The sequence below is a fragment of the Schistocerca piceifrons genome, chromosome 5 (assembly GCF_021461385.2).
Source record: "Schistocerca piceifrons isolate TAMUIC-IGC-003096 chromosome 5, iqSchPice1.1, whole genome shotgun sequence".
Classification (NCBI taxonomy): Eukaryota; Metazoa; Arthropoda; class Insecta; order Orthoptera; family Acrididae; genus Schistocerca; species Schistocerca piceifrons.
Window position 1 is genome coordinate 534,023,957 of NC_060142.1, and position 27,370 is coordinate 534,051,326.

The 27,370-nt window shown below is 39.2% G+C and overlaps 1 protein-coding gene across 3 annotated transcripts in view; it reads right to left on the reverse strand.

Annotated features, from left to right (window-relative positions):
* Positions 1 to 27,370, reverse strand: part of LOC124798008 (acyl-coenzyme A diphosphatase NUDT19) — a 100,543-nt gene that overhangs the window by 17,366 nt on the left and 55,807 nt on the right. For all 3 annotated transcript variants that reach the window (XM_047261205.1, XM_047261204.1, XM_047261206.1), the window contains 2 exons: positions 19,330 to 19,964; positions 19,028 to 19,235 (listed from right to left, as the gene is read on the reverse strand). In XM_047261205.1, the coding sequence (XP_047117161.1) occupies positions 19,028 to 19,235; positions 19,330 to 19,962 (841 nt within the window). In that variant the 5' untranslated portion in view covers positions 19,963 to 19,964. The remainder of the gene's footprint in view (positions 1 to 19,027; positions 19,236 to 19,329; positions 19,965 to 27,370) is intronic.

Below are 27,370 nucleotides of genomic sequence, written 5' to 3' on the forward strand. Positions count from 1 at the left end.
AGTAAATGAAACAGGCAAAAAGGAATACAAACGTCTCAAAAATGAGATCGTCAGGAAGTGCAAAATGGCTAAGCAGGGATGGCTAGAGGACAAATGTAAGGATGTAGAGGCTTGTCTCACTAGAGGTAAGATAGATACTGCCTACAGGGAAATTAAAGAGACCTTTGGAGAGAAGAGAACCACTTGTATGAATATCAAGAGCTCAGATGGCAACCCAGTTCTAAGCAAAGAAGGGAAGGCAGAAAGGTGGAAGAAGTATATAGAGGGTTTATACAAGGGCGATGTACTTGAGGACAATATTATGGAAATGGAAGAGGATGTAGATGAAGATGAAATGGGAGATAAGATACTGCGTGAAGAGTTTGACAGAGCACTGAAAGACCTGAGTCGAAACAAGGCCCCGGGAGTAGACAACATTCCATTAGAACTACTGATGGCCTTGGGAGAGCCAGTCCTGACAAAACTCTACCATCTGGTGAGCAAGATGTATGAGACAGGAGAAATACCCACAGACTTCAAGAAGAATATAATAATTCCAATCCCAAAGAAAGCAGGTATTCACAGATGTGAAAATTACCGAACTATCAGTTTAATAAGTCACAGCTGCAAAATACTAACGCGAATTCTTTACAGACGAATGGAAAAACTAGTAGAAGCGGACCTCGGGGAAGATGAGTTTGGATTCCGTAGAAATGTTGGAACACGTGAGGCAATACTAACCTTACGACTTACCTTAGAAGAAAGATTAAGAAAAGGCAAACCTACGTTTCTAGCATTTGTAGACTTAGAGAAAGCTTTTGACAACATTAACTGGAATACTCTCTTTCAAATTCTGAAGGTGGCAGGGGTAAAATACAGGGAGCGAAAGGCTATTTACAATTTGTACAGAAACCAGATGGCAGTTATAAGAGTCGAGGGGCATGAAAGGGAAGCAGTGGTTGGGAAAGGAGTGAGACAGGGTTGTAGCCTCTCCCCGATGTTATTCAATCTGTATATTGAGCAAGCAGTAAAGGAAACAAAAGAAAAATTCGGAGTAGGTATTAAAATTCATGGAGAAGAAGTAAAAACTTTGAGGTTCGCCGATGACATTGTAATTCTGTCAGAGACAGCAAAGGACTTGGAAGAGCAGTTGAACGGAATGGACAGTGTCTTGAAAGGAGGATATAAGATGAACATCAACAAAAGCAAAACAAGGATAATGGAATGTAGTCAAATTAAATCGGGTGATGCTGAGGGGATTAGATTATGTAATGAGACACTTAAAGTAGTAAAGGAGTTTTGCTATTTAGGGAGTAAAATAACTGATACTGATGATGGTCGATGTAGAGAGGATATAAAATGTAGACTGGCAATGGCAAGGAAATCGTTTCTGAGGAAGAGAAATTTGTTAACATCGAGTATAGATTTAAGTGTCAGGAAGTCGTTTCTGAAAGTATTTGTATGGAGTGTAGCCATGTATGGAAGTGAAACATGGACGATAACCAGTTTGGACAAGAAGAGAATAGAAGCTTTCGAAATGTGGTGCTACAGAAGAATGCTGAAGATAAGGTGGGTAGATCACGTAACTAATGAGGAGGTATTGAACAGGATCGGGGAGAAGAGAAGTTTGTGGCACAACTTGACTAGAAGAAGGGATCGGTTGGTAGGACATGTTTTGAGGCATCAAGGGATCACAAATTTAGCATTGGAGGGCAGCGTGGAGGGTAAAAATCGTAGAGGGAGACCAAGAGATCAATACACTAAGCAGATTCAGAAGGATGTAGGTTGCAGTAGGTACTGGGAGATGAAGAAGCTTGCACAGGATAGAGTAGCATGGAGAGCTGCATCAAACCAGTCTCAGTACTGAAGACCACAACAACACAACAACATAAGTAGCATTAAGAAAATCTTTTTTTATTTCTTGATGGTGACTAGTTTTGGACACCTATCGCCGTTTTCAAACCATCCATATTGTAAGTGTGACAATACAGATGAAAGCCTATGAAAAGAGTTTGCCCCCACAGTGATGATCAAAGTGGCACTATTGTCGACTCAACAACAGTAAACAGACCATGTAGGAGAGACACTGAATGGACATAGGTGTCCAGAACTAGTCACCACCAAGAAATAAAAAAGATACTTCTTAATGCAACTTATGATGGCGCTACAATCATTTGTTTCAATTAAATAATTTTGTCTCTTGACTGTTTTAATAATTTATTATGAGAAAAATAATAAAATGTACAAAATAAAATACAAGAAATAAATCAAATTATGACATACTGAGCTTTTTTCAATGAAAAATTATTAGTGATTTTATTGAAATCCACCTTCTGATATGACATACTGAGCTTTTGTCAATGAAAAATTATTGGTGATTTTACTGAAATCCACCTTCTGGAGTAAAACACTCTCAATGCTGAGTAGTGACAATTCTGATATGCAGTTTTGCTTCATTGTTGTTCTCAGCCCATTTTATACAATTTTCATGTTTGAAAATTCTCCAGTGCAATTTGAGCCCATCAAAACCAAGTATGTTCTCTGTGTAATTTCAATGTTTGGGAATGTAGCTCTGAAATATTGACTGTCAAGAATTTGATAGTAGAACAGCTCTTTAAATTGGTCTTTTTGATACTCCTTTTCATAAAAATATATTGACGATGTTCTAAATTGTCTTTGTAAACTTTTACCAATTCTTCTGCAGCAGCATACAAATTTGCAGCATCCATGACCTCTAAATGATTCAGAAATCCAAACCTTGAATGGACAACACTGTATGCATGAAATCTTTCAGTGAGAGAAACACACAGCAGATCAATCATTGGGCTAAACCATGACACTTTAAATATCTCTTCTGGTGACAGGGTAGCATTAGCCTCATTTGCTTTCATATTATTGAGCAGATTCAACCTCACATTTCTTGTTCTGCTGCATTATTTTATGTACTGGTCAGTATTTGATAATCCTTTAGCTGCTGCTTTGTATTTAGCAAACTTGTCTCTCTTGGAATCAATGAATGGTTTCAATGATCACAATGTACAGCTGAGAGATTCTACAATCATTTTCGAGTCCTGCAACTCTTGTTTGTAGCATTGAATTGCTCCAAAAAAAGGCAAATAAAGTAGTTTTGAGGCCAGTCACATTTCCAAAAAAAATGTATTGCATCACTTATCACAATGCCTTCTTGCTCTATATTGGAAGATATGCTTATTAGAGCTGCTTTGATTTCAGAATAACCATTGACCATGGCTTTCACAGCTTCAGCTTGACAAGACCAGCAATACTGCTAAGCTTTTTCAATACATAAAACTGTCTGTCTTTTTTTTCCTGCAATAATTCTGCTTGCTCTTATTACAAATTTTCAATAATTCTGTGATGCCACCTGATGCAACAGCTGCATTATATTGAATACTATACACCAAATACCCATTTACTGTCTAATGTCCTCTCATGTTTTTAGGATCTTATGGACTTCTTGCTTGGTTGACATGATAAAATAATTGGTAAATTTGGGTATTTTATCTAAAGTTTCTTCAGTTTTCTTCTCACATGCTGCCTGCAATTTCCTCTTCTGGGAACCACTAGTGAATACTCAAGAGTTTAGCAATGATCACCCATGATTCCACCATAAAACAAACATTAATATTGGCCATTAAGAAAACATGCAAATGCAAAAGGAAAGCCATTAACCAGTACAGAAATAGTTGGGGAAAATCAATAACTGAGCAGAGACCAAAAATTAGCAAAATTAAACAAGATGATATATGTGAGATTGCGAGAACACACAAAGGTGTTGTGAGTGCACATAGAAAATGAAAAGAATATAAAAGCTGTGTACTAAAACCTGTTCCATTATGGGATTTATATTAGAGACCACAATATGAATATGAAAATACTTAAGTGTGTCCATACAAATTTGGAAGGACGTGATTGGTTGCACAATGTTCATAGACTCTTAGACTTAAAACAATGCAATGTGAAGGTCTCAGATTTTGGGCATTCACTGCTACAAGCACACCACAAGGCAGACACTTAATGCCACAACTGAACGTACAGGCATAAATGGCGAAAAGCAGGTATAGACAGGCATTCAGTGTTTGATTCCTCATTGTGATTTTTTTCTCTCATTATAAAATGATGGACACATATAAATAATAATATTTGATCAACTGATATTCTTGGATTATTAAAGAAATAATTTATTTTGTATTTATTTTATGCAGTAAGATACATGAATAATGGTTTGAATTCAATTGGTTCAAAAAAATAATTATTTGCATATCTACAAAGTAGTTTCATATTCCTTTCCACAATACCTTCGAGCTGGGAGTAGAGTACTATACCAATTTGCCACTGGCATACTCATGGAAATGTCAGTGGAAAATGGTGCCTGCTTATCAGGGCTACTTGGCATACTAAAGGTTTATGGAGTACATTAGTTAGACAACTGTAGTTAAATAGTTTTTTCATCTGATCTGAGTCACACTTACAATAAACTATAAAATGAAAAACGAAACAATGGAAATTCCAGGTTGGTATATCAATAAAACACACACACACACACACACACACACACACACACACACACACACACACACACACACTTATTCACACAAGCAAGCACACGTCATTGACACAACTGCCATCTCCAGCAGCTCGGACTGGGATCTGGTGTGTGTTTCCTTTTCTGACAAAGGCTGTGGCTAAAAGCTATGTGTAAGTGTCTTTTTAGTTGTGCCTGTCTGCAACTTAATGTGTCATCTTTATGGTAAATAGCAATCTATCTTTTCTTTACACAGTTTGTAAAATAAAACTTTATTAGTCGTATTAATATAAAAATTGATGAAGTAGCTGTAGTATTAATGCAGTGGTGTAGGTCAAATGAATAAAGAGTTTTTTTTTTTTTTCATTAGAATATGTGTGTGTTGTGGGGGGATCCTCTCTTGTGTAGGCCCCTGGGCTGTAGCCCCAGTTGCCCTCCCCTAAATGCAGCCATTCTGGAGCCTATCAACCAATTCATATACTTTGGCTAGGTGTTGCCCCTTGATGGCTCTTATCATGATTATGTCACCTAACAAGATAAACTCCCCATCACAACATCCTCAGATTGAGTGGTAAGATAACCCAGAGGATAGCCCATCAAAAACTGAGCACACATCAAGCATAAAAACAGGAAGAAGGTGAACTGAACTGAACTGTGAAAAAGAAAGCAAAATCGAAACAGTGAATGGTCCAAGCTCATGATGTGCAACATTGCACAAGCTTGAGTAACAAAGGCATAGTAATTATGTGGTCATGGTGTTGGGCTGCGAAGAGGAGATCCATGTTCAAATCGCCCTCATTCGCATTCCATTTTGGAAGTTTTGACTCATGAATTCCTTTGTTGTAACATAGTTCACACCCCTTTATTTGTTGCTTTTATTTCTGTGAGAGGTCTATGCGACATCTCGCCTGCTCTCACTATTCATCACCTTTACTTGTGATGGTAATATATTCTTACCACAAGACTCATATTCTATAACCAATGTGTAGTATGATAATTGCCAAGATTACAGAAGGAGAACAGACAGGTCAGTGATCAGATAGAAAACTCATAATTTTGTGAAGAAAGGGGGTGGGGGTGGAGGGCCATGAGGGGGATATAAACACATATCTCCTGCTTTGCAATCCAACACTGTGACCACACAACCACAACACCGTGATTCTTGCAGTGCACTCAGTGTTGCACATCATGAGCTTGGACCAATCACTGTTTTTATTTTACTTCTTTTTTCACAGTTCAGTACACCTTCTTCCTTTTTTCACGCTTGATCTGTGTTCAGTTTTTGACAGGCTATCCGTTGGGTCATTTTACCACTAAATCTGAGGGTTGTGTGGTGGGTAATTTCCCTTGTAAGTAGTTAATGCATCATGGAATAATGTGCACGTGATGTTGCAAATACTGTTGGAAAATCATACACGCACTTGCGATGTTGAATGGTAATCAGTTGTAATGGTTTAATCCAACACACATGTTTATCACTAGCATACCTGCTGTTCTGGCATCTAGGTGTCTGGTATGAATCAGAAAGGTCTATTTTAGAAAAAACAGTGACCACCTGCTAAATTTACCAGTAGTCCAACCAGGTGTGATATAGGATACTGAGCAGTTAATGGTGACCTTCAAATTGTGATATATACTTATGGCTCCAGAGGGTTAACCAACAATGATGATTGCCATGGCCCATTAACTTGATGTGATTGGAGTGACTAACCCTGACTCCTGTAAATTGTCATGTTGTGATTTTATCACTTCTTTTGTGGCAAACAGGATTGGACAAGTTCTGCTAAAATGTAGACTTGCCTATTGCTTGAGCAAGATGTGTGCATGGAAGTCAGTTATCCAACCTAATCCTAGTTCAAATAATTGCTATAGTTCTTGCACAATTGTTCCGACTCCCTATATGGAGTGCTTTAAAACAACAGGGTAATATTGTCTTGGATAATGAACTCATAACTAGTGAACATATCAAGACCAAAACTGTTAGTAGCTCTCAATGAAGATACTGCTAAAAATGTTAGAACACAAGCTACATTTTTGTTCCTCACTTGAAGTGTTGCCTGCATCCATAGTGGTATGACTTCTTTACTATGCATGACAGCCTGCTGCTGGAAAAGTTGCATCAGTAGCACCCCAATATGCCTGTAGGTGTCCCTATCTATCAGTAACACCACAGCCTTGATGTCTGTTTTGGTTGGCAGGAGAGCCAACACCGTGTTGCTAGAGGAGGCCGAAAGGCACGCGTTTTAGCTCACGCAGGCTGGCGTGAGGTCTGGAACAGGACAAGGAAACTAGAATTTAGAAAAATGGACGTAGTTGGTGGAATACTTAACTTTAATCCATTAATGGTGAACATCAGTCTGATGGTACATGATTCACAAGATCCATAGTAACTGGCAATGGCGCCTTACTAGGTCGTAGCAAGTGATGTAGCTGAAGGCTATGTTAAACTATCGTCTCGGCAAATGAGAGCGTAATTTGTCAGTGAACCATCGCTAGCAAAGTCAGTTGTACAACTGGGGCGAGTGCTAGGAAGTCTCTCTAGACCTGTCGTGTGGTGGTGCTCGGTCTGCAATCACTGATAGTGGCAACACGCGGGTCCGACGTATACTAACGGACCGCGGCCGATTTAAAGGCTACCACCTATCAAGTGTGGTGTCTGGCAGTGACACCACAATGTCAGTTTTGAACAGCATAAACACACCATATGCACAGCTTGTTTGGTGAATTTCATGTTGGTACAGCCCTCAGTGATATGGCAAGAACCAGTGTGTTGCCACCTGGGGCTGCAGACCAATGGCTCACGTAGACTGCTGCCAGGCAGCCTGACTTATTTTGTGTATACTACAGCTTGTACAGGACAAGGAAATTAGAATTTAGAAAAATGGACGTAGTTGCATCTGCTGAGCTACATGTGGCATTTAGCACACGACTTATTTCACTTAAACTACGAGTCTTTGATAGTAATGTTGATGGCTTTGAGTTAATGTTGACTGGCTAGAATGGGAGCAATGTTGTTCTACCCACTCCTTAACTGGAACAGCAACTAACAATGTGGGTCTTTCTCTACATGTGGAAGACAGGGAGTGACTGTCCTCAGCTATCTGCAACCTGCAACAGAAACTATTCACCCCACAAACCTCACCATCAGATGCCTGTTGTGTTGATGGCCAGCATGAAAAGATGTTAACAAATGGGATCTAAAATGCTTAAAGCTTCAGTGCATATGTCTTCATCCAGAGCTGCACTAAAAGTCTTGAATCAACACATGCATATGAAACCTTACAGCTAGGACACATGAGCTGGCATTTTCCACTGAGGCTCTGCACATCTGCAATTTAGGCTGCTTAAGATTGATCAGGGTATTTTTGACACTGATTTAGCTGCAGTCAAGTCTCTAAGATGTGCATTTGTTGTGCATAATGTGTGGACAACAAATTGCTGATGTTAGAGAAATGTAGCTCAGAAGTGTCTAGTAGTGGATGAAATTTTTGTACTATTTCATAAATAGCAGTACTTGAAGAGAGCAGTAATGTTGGTTGATGAGTTGACTCAATAATATCGTTAAAATAAAATAAAACAGAAGATCACTTAATTGCCAGCAAATTCATTGTTAGTCTCGAACATCTGTATGTATTACTTTCTAGTAAGACTATCTACACTGAACTTTATTTCCTAAGGTAAGGGAAAATACAGTGGAGGTGACAGAATTGTTTCAGATGTTTTCTGAGGTATGTGCTCTTAAAATCTTTTGCTCTGTTCAATTTTGTGCACTGAAAAAAAAAGTTATATTATTGCAAATATTAAATTATTTAGTTACAGACTTAAGAGTGTATTATCTTTTTAATCCTTTTCTTTCATCCAATTTGAGATGGATCCCGTGTGTCTGAACATTATTTCCAAGTTTTAGAAACAGTATTAATTATGTTTAAGCTGTATCTGCACAACCTTTTCAATGAACCTGGCATCTGATTTCCTACAACTTATTTTGTGTATCCCTTCCACTTTTTGATCCAACTAGTAGTTATATTTGTGTAGCCATAGTGATTTAGGTTTTATGTGCTATCACTTTAAAATGCTTGAATGGTTTGTTAACAAGGTCACATCTGATTTCTTGCCCATTTTTCTGCAAAGGTCTGTCTCTAAAGATTTCATTGTAACAGGATCTTAATCTCAAATATTCCATTTTCTCACAATTTCGAATTTTAAAAGAAGCTGAATTTCTTACTGTTCATTTATGTACTGTTTATCTACTAGTGAAAGTTAATAAATATTTTTGAAGCAAAGTACAAGGAATATTTGTCAAAGCAAAATTTATATTCTTAGATAAAGGCGAAATGTCTGTTGCACAGAAAAAGTAGCAGCAAATGTCAGTGGATTGAGTGACGGTGCAAAGGTAATGTCTAAACATGAAATCAGTAATTTATGATCTCATCAGGCAAGAAGGGTACATTTTTTTAATTGTATATCTGCATAGTAGTGACAAGGATATCCCACCAGTGGACTTCAACATATAGGTGGAATCAGTTAGTTGCCTCCATAGAGGGCAGCACATGGACATTGAGCCACACAGCACCAGAGGATAGCAGGAGGCACTACATGGATGGGCAAACCCTTTGGTTTCTCGGCCACTTTAAAAAAGTGCTCAATGTGGCTGAGAAACAATTCACATATTGTGCATGGAGCACTCCTTCACACACCATTATAGTGCTGTGTTGATTACCACTTTGAAGATGAGGACTTTGATTTGGATACAACTGAAACAATTTGTGCATTGATTATGATGGAGTTGGAATTTGTTAGCTTTCAAATCGCCGTGTGAGCTCACGCATTGCTGTACCCCAATTTATAATGTTTGTAAAGATATTCCACACCAGTTCGCACTTTAATCTAAGCACTGCATGGCTAGACTCACATATCGTGGGCATAAAGAGCAACCTGTGTTTGTATCCAGTGGCATACACATCTCTCATTTGCCATTGTAAACACGGCCATCTGCTATGAAATTGTAGCTATTAACAATTATCTGTCTTGAAAGTCTCTTCGGGTTTGCTGCCGGATCCTAAAATCAACTTGACTCGATATTTCGGCGATCCAACTGTTCGCCATCTTCAGGAAATGCTGCTTCTGCTGATGAGTCCTGCTGAGAACTGACGCCAGGTTGCAAATCAACGTCCTATATAGGCCACCGTTCAGTACACGGCACATGCGCCGCCCATCACGGTTTCTGCCTTCCAAAACAGGGAGGTGGCGCCACCCTTAGTGAAACACTGCTGACAACGATATATCGCAATCAAGGCCGCACCGAAGAACATTCAGTTTTGATGTGAGATAATACAGGATTCCATGTTTTGCTAAGAGGAAACCCATTGTCTCTGTTGATTAAATTATCAGCCAACCTAATTTCAATTGCCTCTTTATAGACACTGTTCCAAAAACCGGAAATGTTGGCAACCACAACAGTTTCCTGAAATTTCATTTTGTGTCCCTCATTTAGGCAGTGTTCTGCTACCACCGATTTTTCTGGCTGTTGTAGCCTCGTGTGACGGCGATGTTCCACATACCTATCATGCACTGTGCGAATAGAACGGCCAACTTAAGCTTTCCCACATTGACACGGGATTTTGTACACAGTGACGTACAGATAGCAGGACCCAAAGGAGTCACCTCCACGAAAAAATATGGGCCTATGATAAAGGATGCCATTAACCTGCACCACAAGTCACCTTTGCAGAATGAAGTGGTATCAGTTGAAGTCTGTGCATATTTTCCATTGCTCATATTCTGCAATTCTGCACATTGATATGTCCTTGGAGATATAAATGGGCTCTGTCTGTCTGCAGAATGTTGCTTATGGGCCATTCATTGTCCACTTCCATGTAAGCAAGAAATTCCAGAGCGAATTATTGTCTTGCTGGCAGGTCAGCAGGAAGCAACTCCCTAACATGGGTGGTATCGATAGCAATGCAGGGTGTTTCACAGGATTTTATGCACTGTGCTCACAAGCATGTCCAATGTTCTGGAAATTTCCTGTGCATTGCATGTGAGCACATCGCTGATTGATACCTCCTGCAATGTGAGATCTACTGTTTTCCTCCCACAGTCACATAGCACTTCAAAAGGAACTGCATTTTCAAATTTTGCAATCATCTTTTCCATACCCTTAGCAGACATTGGACCAATGCCTTTTTTCATATCCTCGAGTGTCAGAACTTCTGCAGGGCTACTAGCACGTGGTCACTGTTCTTGTAAAAGAGTTTTACTAGCTGTGTGTGATCCTTCATGGAGACAATCATTTTGGGCATCTCAGATGCAAACTGAGGAACAGCCATGTGCTGTGCATCTGTTGGTGTGCATATGCTGACATTTACAGTGCCATTGACTGGTAAAATTTTTGTAAAACTTTTTTGTTGCTTGGTATTTCCCCCTTGCATCAATAATATGCTGTTCAAATCTGGTGTCATTCTGAGCAGTGGTTCTCTTTCTATAGCATTTTGAAACTGGAATTTTAATTACGGATACCTTGTATTTGTTTCAGGTACAGCTGAAGATGAGGCTAGAAATCTTGAAATCAGTCATGTTGAAGTAAAACTGAAGATCATTTAATTGCAGTCTGAGGCAATTCTGGCCTTACTCTTGATTTATCATACAATTTTGTTCTCATGGTTCTGTTGGTGATTAATAGTTTGTATGCTAACTGTTTCTTCTAAATTTCAGCACTGTATGCTCATCTGATTCCTTGTCTATATAAAAGGTAGATATGTTCACAGGGTATTCCACAATAGTTACTATTAATAAATGAGCTTCAGTCCTTCATTGATAAAGTCCCAGAGCATGGATCCAAAGGCCTCAGGTTCAATCCCTGGCTAATTGTATGATTTTTATCTATCACTTCGCTTCTGGTAATTTTTTTTATGTGAAAAATACTGAACTGCACCACCATCTGGGGTCCATTTTAAACTGTAGTCCTTCTCTGACTCGGTTCAAAGGGTCAGAGGAAGGCAACAACATACCACCTCACAGCACTTTGCCTAGTAAAGAACTGTTGTGTTCAGACCAACCTTTGGGTTGATGACAGGTTTACGTATTAATAGTAGAAAATTTGTGGTGTCTAAATTATATTAAAGTTAAAGCTCTAGCGTTCAATAGCCACAGACACACTCGTTGTGATACTCAAAAGCTTGGGTTTTAATTTCACACAGCTTATGGGCTAAGAATGTTGTATTAGATATAACCTACCATCTTTTAATAATTCCAAAGATTAACTGATTGCATCTGTTTAGGTGAATTGATTATTTTGTTGGTTTCCATGTTTATACTTACCTTGATTCTAATGTCTTTCATTACCTTACAAACAACAGATGGAAAAACATTAAATATAGGGTGCACCTGCAGTTGCATAAAGCTAACTACTATGCAGTAATATCTGGTATCCCACCCCCCACACACAATAGGCTTCTTCACATAGTACTTTGAACTTAACTGTATTGCTGACTGTTAATTCTCATGTCAGAGTATAAAGAAGTTTGGAATAGTGTGTACGTAGCATATACAGGGTGTAACTGGTATAAGCATATATATTTCTGTTTGTGACTGAGGATGCTGAACTGAATAACTTTACATCAGTATTTACATCATTTTCAGATTAATAATTATAGCTCTTAGAGCTATGTGTTTTTAGGCTGGTTAGTACCTCCAAGTACGTGACAGAGAAAGTTGTTAATGCTTATTTTCCTCTGAGCAGCAGGTCAGGTGTTGAAGTATGAATGCAGGGACACAATATGATTAGTCTATGTTGACAGGCACAGTCCACTTAGTGGTGAAGTTACGGACAAGCAGAAAACATCAGGTCATTACGTTTTTGACGTGTTTGTGGGGAGACTGATGTGTGTACATATTAAGATATCACATATAAAAATATCTGTACTTATATCCATTACAACCCTATATAAAACTAAACAAAACTCCATCCAAATGGGCCTCAGAAGGCCCAACAGTACTGACTGACCGCCATGTCATCCTCAACCTATAGGCATCACTGGATGCAGATATGGAGGAGTGTGTGCTCAGCACACTGATCTCCCAGCCGTTGTCAGTTTACAAGACCAGAGCCACTAATTCTCAGTCAAGTAGCTCCTCAATTTGCCTCTCAAGGGCTGAGTGCACCCAACTTGCCAACAGCACTTGGTAGACTGGATGGCCACCCATCCAAATGCTACCCAAGCCTGACAGCCTTCACTTTGGTGATATAACAGGAACCGGTGTTACTACTATGGCAAGGCCATTTTTGGCCACACCCTGTATTTCATTTGATAAGCTCCGTGAATAAAGCAGTAAAGGTCTTTCTGTCAAAAGGCAAACACCAATATTAAGTCAGGAAACACACTGTACTGGCACAAGTCTATCAACTGTTTCTCACTTGGCATGCTAAGAATAGAATTAGTGACACTACAACAGAGATTAAATTAAAAATTAAAAATCTGGGATGAAATAACAACAACAATATGAATCTGTATAGATTGCTACTCACCACATAGAGAAGGCATGGAATGATGGACAGGCACATTTAAAAGTAGACTGTGGGATGTTATTTAGCTATCAGACAAACTCCATCATCAGAGGAAGAAACACAATACACATCTCCTTCTCTATGTGGTCAATGGCAATCTGTCCTAATTCATATCGATATTCCACAATGTCATACACTATACCACATAAAATCTTTGTGTCAGAACAACAAATGATAAACATTAACTTGATATTTCCTTTTCTTTTCTTCTTTCTTTGTTTCTTTTTCTCAGCTTATGATATATTTCCTTCATCAAGATTATTTTTCCAGAAACGAGACACTTAAGTACCAACATCAGACACACTGTAACCTGTAGATCTTTTGAAGCACTGTGATAAATAATTGAAAACTTGAAACCATTGTCAATAAATAAACAGCAAACTACAGCATTCATTCCACATTTTCCAAAACGTTCTCTGATAAGTATGTCAATAAATGGGGACCACTAACAATGTGCTTTTAATATGAATAATATTATAAAAATAATAGATTGATACTCAGCATAAAGGTGACACTCTGGGTTGCAGACAAGCACAACAAAAACTCTGTTACACACTGAGCTTCCAGTCAAAGCCATCTTCAGAAATAACACCACACACACACATTCGCACAAACAAGCACACTTCACACAAACATGGCCACTGTTTCCGGCCGCTGCACCCAGAATGCAGCTGTCACATTGAATGAAAGCAGCAGTCCAGAGTGAGGTAGGGAAGGGAGACGGACAGCAAGGTACAGATGGGAGCAGAGAAGAGCACTGTCTGATGGAGTGTGCAGGGATTAGATGATGGCAGGACAAGACTGCCAGGTGCAACATTGGGAATCTGTGAGGGAGGGAAGGGGTAGAGGAAACATGGAGCGTAAAAGGAGAGGAGCAGAGAAAGGAAAAGGACCAGTGGGTGCATTGGCAGACAGTGGGGCACAGTAAGAGTGAGGAGACATGAACTGGGAGGAGGGGCAGAAACTGTTGGGTGGAGGGTGTGGGGACAGTATGTAGAGACCGGGGTAATTTCAGAAGTGGAGAATGTGTTGTAAGGATAACTTTCATCTGCACATTTCCAAAAAGCTGGTAGTGGAAGGGAGGATCCAGATGGTCTAGTCTTTGAATCAGCCATTGAAATCAAGCATGTTATATTCAGTTACATATTGTGCCACAAGGTGGTCCACTTTGCTTTTGGTCACAGTACGACAGTGGCTGTTCATCCTCATGGACAGCTGGGTCATAGTTGTATCAACATAAAAAGCTATGGAATGATTACAGCAGAACTGGTATACGACACAGCTGCTTTCACATGTGGCCCGGTCTCTGATTGATTAGGTTAATCCTGTGACAGGCCAGACTGGAACAGGAAGTGCTGGATGGATGGACTAGTAGGTCTTGCATCCCAGTCTTGCACAGGGATATGATTCCTGTGGTAAGCCATTGCAGTTGGAAGTGGCATAGAGATGAACTGGGATGTCATGGAGGTTCGGTGGGCAATGAAAGACCACTTTAGGAGGGGGGGTGGTGGAATGAATTTGGGTAGGATAATTCTTCATTACATGTAATGGTGATAGATAATCAAAGTCTTCACAAAGGATGTACTTCAGATGTTCTAGTTTGGGGTGGTATTTGGTGATGAAGGGGGATACTCCTTTGTAGCTGGTTCTTGGGGGTGTTGGAAGGATTGGGGGGGGGGGGGGGTGAGTATACTGCACAGGAAATCTGTCCGCTGACTAAGTCTGGGGGATAGTGCCCATCTTGAAGGCCTTTGTGAGACCTTCAGCATATGGGGTGAGGAACTTCTTGTCACTGCAAATTCACTGTCCCTTGGAGGGATTTTTTGGTGTGGAAGTGATAGCAGCCATCAAAATGCATGTAATGTTAATGATGGGTGGGTTTAATGTGGACAGAGGTGTCAGAGAAGAGGAAGTCAACATCCAGAAAGGTGGCACGTTACACTGTGGAGGACCAGGTGAAATGGATGCAAGAGAAGGTTTTGAAGGAATGATGATAGGGTGTTTTGTCCCTGAGTCCAGATCATGAAGATACCATCAGTGAAACTGAATCCAACCAGGGGTTTGGGGTTTTGTGAGGCTAGGAAGGTCTCTAGATAACTCATAAACAGGTTGGCAAAGAAGGCTACCATGCAGGTGCTCATGGCTGTTCTGTGGATTTGTTTGCATACTTTCCCTTCAAAGGAGCGGTAGTTTAGTGCTAGTATAAGTTTAATAAGGTGCCTAAGGAATAAGGTTGTGGGTTTGGAGTCTGAAAGATGTTGGGGGAAGTAGTGTTCTATGCCAGGAAGATCATGGGCATGAGGGATGTTGGTGTGTAGGGTAGTGGTGTCAACAGTCAGAGTGACTGTATCAGTGGTCGCATCCATGCACAACACAGAGCTATGTGCCTGTGCGTATTGTTGCTGCAGCATCTCATACCCCAAATTCTTCCCACTGATAATGTAATTATTCCTATCAATCACATTTCCTTCCTTATTCTTGCATATTTTCACTCATTATTTTCCACACCTCCCTGTACCACATTAACTTGTGAACCTTGACCAGCTCCGCTTCCTTCTCTCTCTCATCACTTATCCCAACAAACACATACTCCCATACCTTATTTGTTTTATTCTTTATTCCAACATTTTGGTACATTTTTTACCTGTTTGTGCATGTTTGTGTGTAATTTTACATATTTTAAAGTATTTGTGCAATTTTACATATTTGTGTGTATTTTTGCACTTCCTTTTCTATTATCCAGCTCCCCTCACAATCACCTAATGCTTTCATTTGCCAATTTCCTGCATGATTTCCTGTTTCCCCAAAGCCACCTTTGCATAATTAGAACCCTGCTCCATCTTTCTGCACCAGTTCAAAAAAGTATTTCTTTCCCTGGCTGAAACCCTGTCCCACATCCTACTCCTTAAATGCTGCCTAAAACATGGAATCTATCCCCCCTCCCTCTTCCCTCCCTTCTCACTAAAATTCCTTTCTCTGGATCACACCATCACCTCTTCAGATTCTGCCAGACCCTGTCCCTCACAAACCTCGTACTGCTAAAACACATCTCCATCACAGAGGTATCACAGAACCAACTCTGTACCCTCCACAAGATACTGTTATTGGGCACTCCCTGCAACAAACATAACATTTCTGAAACTGAATCCTTTTCCCTTCAGCAACTGGAAGAGCTTACCAGACACAACCTCCATAAGTTATATAATCTGCTGACGTCTTACAATTGCCTTGGGTCACCATTGTCCAGTCCCTATCCTTCCCACAATGTTCCACTGTGCCAACACCTCATAGCACCCAGGCCTTACCTAGCTGCCTTTTTCAATTGGCCACAGCCCCCGAAACTCCCTTCCAATACTCCACTAAATCCAGAGCCAAAACAATCCCGGAATACTGTTGATAACTTTTCACCAAAATCCTCAGGTTTAAAATATAATCTAACCTCCAATATGAAAGGTAGCATCTTTATGAATGTAACTGTCAACTGTAAAATTGCCTTAGACATTGTAAATCCATATTTAAAGTCTCCATCTCACTTTTGGTAAAAACAATGTCAGTCAATCTGCCCTATACATGGCCTAGTTACCTCTTATAACAGACTAGAGCCACAGTTAAAGTTGCAAAGATTATTGCTGCTCATATAAACCGAGAGAGAGAGAGAGAGAGAGAGAGAGAGAGAGAGAGAGAGAGAGAATAACAACCACACAAGCTCAAAAAACCAGACAGTTCACAAAATTAACAAGACATTAATTGAGAACAATGCCATCGCTTTCAAGGCAGATAAAGGGAACAGTTTGGTTTTTATCAATCGAGACAATTACATTAATAAAGTACATGATTTTTTTCTGCCAATGGTGCTGTAAATTTAAATAATGATCCAAGTAACAAATTTAGTACCTTAATTAGAAAAACAGTAAAGAAGTGTGATTTCATATTTTCTCAAAAAGATGTACAACAAATTTCTGTTATGAACCTGTGCGTCCGTATCTTACATACTCAACCCAAGATCCATAAAAGTGGCATCCTGATTTGTACAATTGTCAATTATATAGATAGCCTTGCCTGTAAAGTCAGTAAAAATTAGATATACTATATAAAGAATATTACATTTTAAAGAAAACTATACTGTTAAAACTTCAGTTGAACTAACAGCCAAAATTAAAGACATCTCCTTTCCTACTAAATTTGTATCTTTTGATATAGATAATTTATTTACTAACATTCTGATTGAAGACAATATTGATCTCATTGAACAGAATCTTCTCAAGCACCAGAAAGTCAGTGTACAAGAAATTAATAAGATCATTAGCTTATTATGTCTAATACTCTCCTATAACTATTCCAAGTTCAATGATGAAATTTTTTCACAACTGAAGGGCATCGCTATGGGTAGTTGTATAATGAGTGCACTAGCTGACATTTTTGTTAACCATCTTGAAAGTCAATTCTTTAAGAAATTACCCACCACAGTTAATAAAATTTAATTCTATAATAGATACATGGATGACACATTAGTACTGTTTACAGGATCACTCAGTGGTACTGACATCATGTTAGCACAACACAGTAGTATGCACACCAACATTAATTTCAACTATGGAGTTAGAAAAACAACACACTATGAAGGTTTTGGATCTGACTATAAAAAACAACAATGGTGCTCATAGATTTGGCATCTATTGTAAGCCCATTTCCACTGAAAATGTCATCCACAATAATTCCTGCACAAATGATTGACAAAATGTTTGGTGCAAAATTATGCTGTCACAGTGCTACTGATGACATAATGCTGCAGAAAGAGGAAGAAGCTAAAACTAAATATTTATCCCTACCACATAGCAGATCTGTCTCTGAAACATTTCATAACACCAAAGTAAGAATAAATTCACATGCAACTGCTCATACACAGCATGTCACACCTGTATATTATTGGAAGGGTTACAACATTCCACATCAGTAACCTAAAAATTTTGTTTTCAGAATGCTTGAAAAAGACCACATGTTGAAACTGCAGTTGCAACAAGTAATGTTTTAACAGCAAAAAGCAGAATGATTTAATTTCAAAAGCTGCATTCTGGGTGCAGTGGCTGGAGATAGCAATAATGTGCACATGAGGTGTGTTTACTTGCACGAATGTGAGTGTGTTTCTTTTTTTTCTGAAGAAGGCCCTGGCTCGAAGTGTAACAGTGTTTTTGTTGTGCTTGTCTGCAACTCAACATGTTATCTTTATGGTGAGTAGCAATTTATCCTTTTCATAATATTATTGATCTCCAACCTGGAATTTCCATTATTTTTTTTTAATATGACATATAAGTAAGGTGGCTGGAATGAAAGTTTAAGCTCAGTCCTCTGAAATAAACTCCAGTTTCTAGACTGTGAAAGAACCAATTTTCTCCCTGATGAATTTAATTTCATTTACTGGTCAAGGTAGAATAGTGCTGAAGCTATATAAAAATATGGAGCAATATTATTGTACAATAAAATTGTGAGATTCCTTATCCATGCAATGACCCTTCTCGCTGTAAGTATGACAGACTTAAAAGGTATCCATGCACAAGGGAAAAAGTAAAGGATTTTGCCCCCTGCTCCAAAGAAGTGAATATCTTACTGAAAACAAAAGCAGTAAGTATTTATATCCTCCAGAAGCTGCTGATGGTTTGCTTTCAATAATCACACACACGAAAAAAAAAAAAATGTTTTTTAAAGTGTTACAAATTATATCTACAAAACTGCAGATGGTGGTATAGAAAGTTATAATTTCTTCCAAATGAGGCCTGTCTGGCAGTTTTCTACATTTAGCTGGCTACATCAACAACCTTATAACTTTCTAAAATGTAACTTTTCTTTTCTACCTGTTCTAGTTCTCATATTGCTGTCTTGCTACATATTTGTTTTAGCAAATGTGGGAAGTACAGTTGAAGATAAAATGTAAAAACAAGTACCTGGAAGTATGAAGAGTAGTCCATCTGTTGTTTTCATGTGCACAGGCATCCAGAAAGGACATCCAGATTTGACTCTTTCGTGTGCAAAATTAACTAAAGTTTCCACATCATTAAAATTGTATAGTCTAGCTAGTTCATAAACCTGAGGGGGTGGCAACCATATTTTGCAGATGTTGCTCATAGACAGCAACTCACTCACAGATGACCACTGGTAATAAAGAACATGCAAATACTTTATGCTGCTCTTTGGAAATAAATTCAGACACTATAAGTTACAGCAGTAAAAAAATTATATAAAATACCTGCATTTCGTCCATTTCAGTTTTATCACATATTGCTGGAGGCATCTGGTCTAAGACTGTTAAGAAAAAGGTTGTATTAAATCTTCGTGTATTGTGTGTTGGTGTGAGCCAGTTGCTCCACAGATGAAGTGCCCAAATATCTGGAACACATTCAAAATGTTTACACAGGTCCAAAAACTGACTTGGATCTTTTTTCACCTTATTCTGCCAGGTTTCTGTTTCATAGCTTGAAATATATGAAGCCCAGTATGGCACTGGAGACTGAAAATGGACATGCTTATTTTTGCACAAAAGAATTCCTGCTTCTTCAAATGTTTCTCTGATAGCTGCAATCTTTAGTGGCAGAATCTCTGGGATATATTGTGAAATGTTCATGTTTTGTGTTCTACCTCCTGCGTTTTCTTCTGTGATGGTGTATCCATTGTCTTTATACAACTGCAACCACTCCTTAGAACCATCTGAAGACTCTGCTACTCCACCAGGAAACACATAACTTCCTGGCATGAAAGGACTGGTCTTACCCCTTTTTAGCATAAGGATCTTGTAGTTGGCAGTGGATTTAGGGATTTGCTGGAATGAAGTTCGTGCAGCTATCATAATACTTGCTGCTTCTCTCCAGCTTTTTGTAGACATCTCTGGAACACGGTGAAAAAAAAGAGAAATCAGGATTTTCTTTATATAAACTATATCATAACATATAAAGACCTGTTAATTTCCATATAGATGAGATGTTGAGTCGCAGATAGACACAACAAAAGGATGGCCATACAAGTTGAGGTTTTGGCCAAAAGCCCTATTTCTATAGTAGACAACATACACACACATTCACAGAAGTACAACTCACACACATATGACCACTGTCTTTGTCTTTGTCTTTGACTTGTGCTTGCATGAATGTGTGTGTTGTCTACTTTATAAAAAGAGATGTTTTGACCAAAAAATGTATGGCATTCTTTTCATTGTTGTATGTCTGTGATTCAGTATCTCCTCTATATGAGGAGTAGCAATCTTTCCTTTTCATAATATTGTCATCATTCCAGCGCAGATTTTCCGTTGTTTGATTAAACATGTTAATTTGGGTATTATGAGTGTTGAATGATTGCAGTTACTAGTTGGCAGATTGGAAACATTTCTAAGCATTAAAGATGTGATCTGCATGATACTTCACTCACCACGATTATGAGAATTTTCTATGTTAATTGCTTAGTATAAGCACGTTATCAATAATGAGTGAGAGAGCCCATAATATAAATATGTAACAGTTGGCTGATGTAGAGAGAATATTTTTCAGTTGCATTAAAAAGAAGACCACAATGTTTGTACAGCAACAAAACTGAAACTGCTTAGATTCTATAAATGTCATGGCTTTTAGTGGAAAAGTGTTGTTGATTATACGAGGGCGGTTCAGAAAGTAACCTCCGATTGGTCACAGTGCGGGTTGTGAGGGGAGTAGCGACGCCATCTGTGCGTTCACGCACTCAACAGGTCAGTCGGCATCAAGCCGTGGTCGAGTGAACGTCGTACCTGCGCTAGTTTAGTTTTTGTGGCAGTTTGAAATGTGTGCTGCAATAGAAAACCCCGCCAAATGTGAAGTGCGTGCTGTCATAAGGTTTTTTACAGCCAAAGGATATTCTGCAGCAGCTATTCATCGTGAGCTTTGTGCCATGTACGGACCAAGAGTTATGAGTGAAGGAGTTGTCCGTGAATGGGTACGTTTATTTAAAAGTGGATGAGAAAACGTTCATGATGAAGAGAGGAGTGGTAGACCATCATTGGTGACTGACGAACTCGTTCAGACAGTTGATGCAAAAGTTCGTGAAAATCAACGTTTCTCAATGTCGGAGTTGTCTACTGGTTTTCCACAGATTTCTAAGACTCTCTTGTACAAGACAGTGACAGCAAGATTGGGTTACCATAAGTTCTGTGCACGATGGGTGCCCAAAATTCTTACCGACCACCACAAAACTCAAAGAATGGCCTCTGCATTAGACTTTCTGTCATGTTATGAGGACGAAGGAGAACCATTGTTAAACAGAATCGCGACCGGTGACGAAACCTGGATTAAGTACATGAACCCTGAGACAAAAGAACAATCAAAGATGTGGGCACATTCAAATTCGCCTACCAAACCAAGAAAAGCCTCACAAGATTTTTCTGTCAGAAAACTGATGGCAACGGTGTTTTGGGATGCCAAAGGGGTGTTGTTGGTTGAATTCATGGAACGTGGTATGACCATTAATCAAGACGTGTACTGTGAAACAATAAAAAAGTTACGACGGGCTATACAGAACAAACGCCGTGGTATGCTGACTTCCGGTATCGTTTTTTTGCACGATAACGCCCGTCCTCACTCCGCTCGCAGAACAACGGCCCTTCTTGAGTTCTTCAAGTGGGACGTTATCAACCATCCACCTTACAGCCCAGACCTGGCGCCAAGTGATTATCACCTCTTCATGCATTTGAAGAAATGGCTCGGGTCACAGCGGTTTGATGACGACGAAGAGCTCAAAGATGCGGTCACAGGCTGGCTCCAGGCACAAGCGGGTGATTTTTATGCAGAAGGAATTTCAAAGTTTGTGAAGAGATACGATAAGTGCCTCAATCGCTATGGAGACTATATAGAAAAATAGTGCAAAGATGTAGTTGTAAGATGTATATATTAAAATGTTTTTATTTAACTTGGTGTCTTTTTTTAAATCAACCGGAGGTTACTTTCTGAATGGCCCTCGTATACGCAGAAATACTGCTAATTAAAAATGGGCAGAATGGTATATTTAATATACGAAAGGGTCAAAAATTTATTGACAGTGACTATTATATTATTATCATTATCTAAATCTTGTTATGTTCACACACATACACAGCAGACAAAGATAATATTGGGGTTGCTTGTGTGTTTTGGCCCAGTATACACTGTGCGAATGCTAGGGCAGTGAGACACTGTTCAGTTAGTACCACATGACAAGCATGACAGTTTAATTTAACCAGAAAAGGAAATCCAAGGCAGCTGTAACTCTTGAAGTTAGTCTGCAAACCATCTGCTCAACTGTGTACTTAGTTTCTGAACACACTCGGAGATGTCTTGCAGTCTTCTTAGTTTTTGTATATTGTCAGACATAGTGCTGACTTCTGGTCACATAGTTTTCTTAGCACCACAGAAGTGAGGAGTTATTCTTTACTAATTTTATCAGAATTTGTAAGTCACCAAGTTCCACATTTAAAAAAGAAAAAAATGGCAGTCAGTTAGCTTTCCCTTTTTCCTCTGATATGAACAGCTACCACAGTTCTGTTACTTAACGTCCAGACTACCTACAGACACAACAGTCAATTATTAATTTTTTGTGCCAGGCGTGAGGTACAAATTATCTTGGTGTCACTAATATGAATAGCAGAAAAAGTGCAGAGCCCCTGAACTTAGGACTTACTGAATCTGATGTGAAGCTGTAATGGCACATCTTTGACATTCCTTCTGCAAGACACTAGACGAACAAGAAGGGGAGGGAGGGAGGGAGGGAGGGAGGGAGGGAGAGAGAGAGAGAGAGAGAGAGAGAGAGAGAGAGAGAGAGAGAGAGAGAGAGAGAAGAAGAATGGGGAAGAAGGCCAACAGGCTCACACAAGTCAAATGGAACAGCAAACAGGCCACCACACAAGTCAGATGAAATCTGACATGTCTGCAGCTGGCCAAGGTAGCAATGTTGTGGACAGAATGGGGTTGGCAACCAATGAGGCAGGGCAGCAACTGCAGCAGAGTGAAGGAGAAAGAAGCAGCAAATAAAACTGAAATGGAAGGTACTATGGGTAGCAGCAATGCACAGTAATCATCACCAGTAGGCAGCACATCAGTTTATAAGCCAGCTTTTGGTAGTAATAAAGCACATGTAAGTGAATTTTTACATAACTGTGAAACTGCCTTTAAATTTGTTGCTTCAGTACAGCAGGAGACACCACTCAAGTTTGTGAAGACTAGAATATTGGTTTCAGCCTGCAGTATATTACTAGTGATGGATTTATTGCCTACTTAGAAGAATGGATGGGCAATTTTAGTTGACAATTGTGAAGCTAAAATAACACGCAAGATTTCAAAGGCCAGCAGGGGTAAGACAAGCTCATTGTGGAATGGAACTCTTAAGCATCATTCTGGGATAGCAATATGGGATATAATGACAGAACTGACAGCATGTTATGAAAATTAAGCAGTGCAATATTTATTCAGGGTATCTCTCTGACGGCAGAACAGAAATGATAGTTCACTCTCAGGGTAAATAATTAATGTTAGCCAAAATTATAAAGATGGCTGTAGAAGAAGAGAGTGTCACAGTTTCTGCAAGGAAAAGATGCTATTAAAAAATGGAAATACAACATTATAGCATGAGTGTCAATAAGAATGAAAAAATGTTAGAAGTCAGCAAGTTCAATTCCATACCAAGAAAGTCAATAAAAACTATGGAAATACAACACAGCAATTTTTAAGGAAGCTGTAGAGACAGGTTGGTCATGACTTGCAAGTTGTACACTGTGTAATCTAGTGGTACACAGAGGACCCTGCAGGCAGAGTAAAGTGGTGACATTTTTCAAATGCAAGTTGCTGGGCATTACATTATAGAATACAATGAGTGCAAGTTGCTGGCATAGCACTCAAGTAATGCAGTGGGAAACTAAGCTGATGCGTAATCAGGCAGTTGCATTATGTCTCAGAGGGAAAGATTTGGAAAGATGACCACAAGATTAAAAATGAGTGTATCAAATACAGGAGCCAAGAACGAAAATGGAATACAATGCAGCCTCAATAGAAAGTGGCAAGCTAATAAGTCTGACTTGACTGGGAATTCAAAAGAATCCATGAAAATGCAATCCATCAGAAAGTATTAGGACTTGGGCAATTGAAAAACAGAGAAGATAGTGACCATTTTGATGCAAATCATTAAGGATTTGCGAGTTTGGCAATGGTTCCACATTATCAGGAGACCTTTAGATCTTCTGTTTGACAGTTTGGTTGGTCATGAATTCTTCACAAAACACAGAGCTGTGATAAATTATGCTATTGATTTATAATGATAAAGGATAAGTGTACTTCCATACAAACAGATTGAGAAAAAAGGTTGCACAAATATTTTTGAGTCTTTCTGAAACAAAAGTGAAAAGGTACAGAGTAACCTGTAGGGTTCACAGGAAAATCTGTATGTGGCAAGTCAAAACAGAACAGTTCAGGAATTGTAAAAGAAGTAAAGATGCTGAGAATCAGAACAGACTCTCATCAATAAAGAACACTACAAGTAAAAGTTGATGCTAAAGATCTAAAAGAGGTTATAGTACCAAGACAGGAATTGAGACAAAGCTTGGTGACTACAGAACAGAGAATGTGTGTAATGAGCATGTCAAATACAATGAGCAAGTTTATTTCCATGGACTGCCTGATGCTTACAGTAGAGGTGAGGCTGATGCCAGTAACGTGCAAGTAACATACTCTGGAACAGGCTGTTCTGTCCTCGACTTGCCACATACAAGTTTTCCTATGGATCATGCATCCTATTGTGTCATTTTTCATTCTCATTTCTGAAAGACACAGAAAGATTTGTGCAAACTTTTTTCCTCATTATGTTGCATCGCCAAAGGTCAATCTGTAAATTAAAAGAGAAAATTATAAATTTAAAGAGAGTAAATTAAAAGAGAATTTCCAGATGAGACATTTGAATTTTATATGTGATATGTAGTGACCCCCGCCCATGAACCATGGACCTTGCTGTTGATGGGGAGGCTTGCATGCCTCAGCGAGGCTTGCATACTGTAGGTGCAACCACAATGGAGGGGCATCTGTTGAGAGGCCAGACAAACGTGTGGGTCCTGAAGAGGGGCAGGAGCCTTATCAGTAGTTGCAGGGGCAACAGTCTGGATGATTGACTGATCTGGCCATGTTACACTAACCAAAACGACCTTGCTGTGCTGGTACTGTGAATAGCTGAAAGCAAGGGGAAACTACAGCCATGATTTTTCTGAGGCCATGCGGCTTTACTGTATGGTTAAATGATGATGGCGTCCTCTTGGATAAAATATTATGGAGGTAAAATAGTACGCCATTCAGATCTCGGGGTGAGGACTACTCAGCAGAATGTTGTTTTCAGGAAAAAGAAAACTGATATTCTACGGGTCGGAGCGTGGAATGTCAGATCCCATAATCAGGCAGGTAGGTTAGAAAATTTAAAAAGGGAAATGGATAGGTTAAAGTTAGATATAGTGGAATTAGTGAAGTTCGGTGGCAGGAGGAACAAGACTTCTGATCAGGTGAATACAGGGTTATAAATGGAAAATCAAATAGGGCTAATGCTGGAGAAGGTTTAATAATGAATAACAAAATAGGAATGTGGGTAAGCTACTACAAACAGCATAGTGAACACATTACTATGGCCAAGATAGATATGAATCCCACGCCTACCACAGTAGTACAAGTTTATATGCCAATTAGATTCACAGATGACAAAGAGATTGATGAAATATGTTGTGACAGTGCCACGAGATTTAAAAGTGCCGCTACATCAGTACGCGAACACGGCGATAGAGGCGCTCCGCAGCTCGGCCGAGCGCGGAAGCGCCACCTGGCTATGAACGGCGCCGGCCGCATATCACGGCACGGCAGTTGAGTGACAGATTCGGAGTTGGAAGCATGTAACTCGCTATTGCTCTACGTTGTATATCCACACAATTTATTAGGATTAAAGGTTATAACAAAATATATGATGAGATAAAATAAATTATTCAGATAGTGAAGGGAGACAAAAATTTAATAGTCATGGGTGATTGGAATTTAATTGTAGGGAAAAGAAGAGAAGGAAACATAGTACGTGAATATGGAATGGTGGTAAAGAATGAAAGAGGAAACCGCCTGGTAGAATTTTGCACAGAGCATAAGTTAATCATAGCTAACACCTGGTTCAAAAATCATGAAAGAAGGTTGTATACATGGAAGAAGCCTGGAAATACTGGAAGGTTTCAGATAGATTATATAATGGTAAGACAGAGATTTAGGAACCAGGTTTTAAATTGTAAGACATTTCCAGGGCAGATGTGGATTCTGACCACAGTCTATTGGTTATGAACTGTAGATTAAAACTGAAGAAATTGCAAAAAGGTGGGAATTTAAGGAGATGGGACCTGGATAAACTGACAGAACCAGAGGTTGTAGAGAGTTTCAGGGAGAGCATTAGGGAACGATTGACAAGAATGGGGGAAAGAAATACAGTAGAAGAAGAATGGGTAGCTTTGAGAGATGAAATAGTGAAGGCAGCACAGGATCAAGTGGGTAAAAAGATGAAGGCCAATAGAAATCCTTAGATAACAGAAGAGATATTGAATTTAATTGATGAAAGGAGAAAATATAAAAATGCGGTAAATGAAGCAGGCAAAAAGGAATACAAACGTCTCAAAAATGAGATTGACAGGAAGTGCAAAATGGCTAAGCAGGGATGGCTAGAGGACAAATGTAAGCATGTAGAGATGTAAATCACTAGGGGTAAGATAGATACTGCCTACAGGAAAATTAAAGAGACCTTTGGAGAAAAGAGAACCACTTGCATGAATATTAAGAGCTGAAAATGAAAGCCCAGTTCTAAGCAAAGATGGGAAAGCAGAAAGGTGGAAGGAGTATATAGAGGGTCTATACAAGGGTGATGTTCTTGAGGACAGTATTATGGAAATGGAAGAGGATGTAGATAAAGATGAAATGGGAGATATGATACTGCGTAAAGAGTTTGACAGAGCACTGAAAGACCTAAGTCGAAACAAGGCCCCAGGAGTAGACAACATTCCATTAGAACTACTGATAGCCTTTGGAGAGCCAGCCCTGACAAAACTCTTTCATCTGGCGAGCAAGATATATGAGATAGGTGAAATACCCTTAAACTTCAAGAAGAATATAATGATTCCAATCCCAAAGAAAGCAGGTGCTGACAGATGTGAAAATTACCAAACTATCAGTTTAATAAGCCATGGCTGCAAAATACGAATTCTTTACAGACAAATGGAAAAACTGGTAGAAGCCGACCTCAGG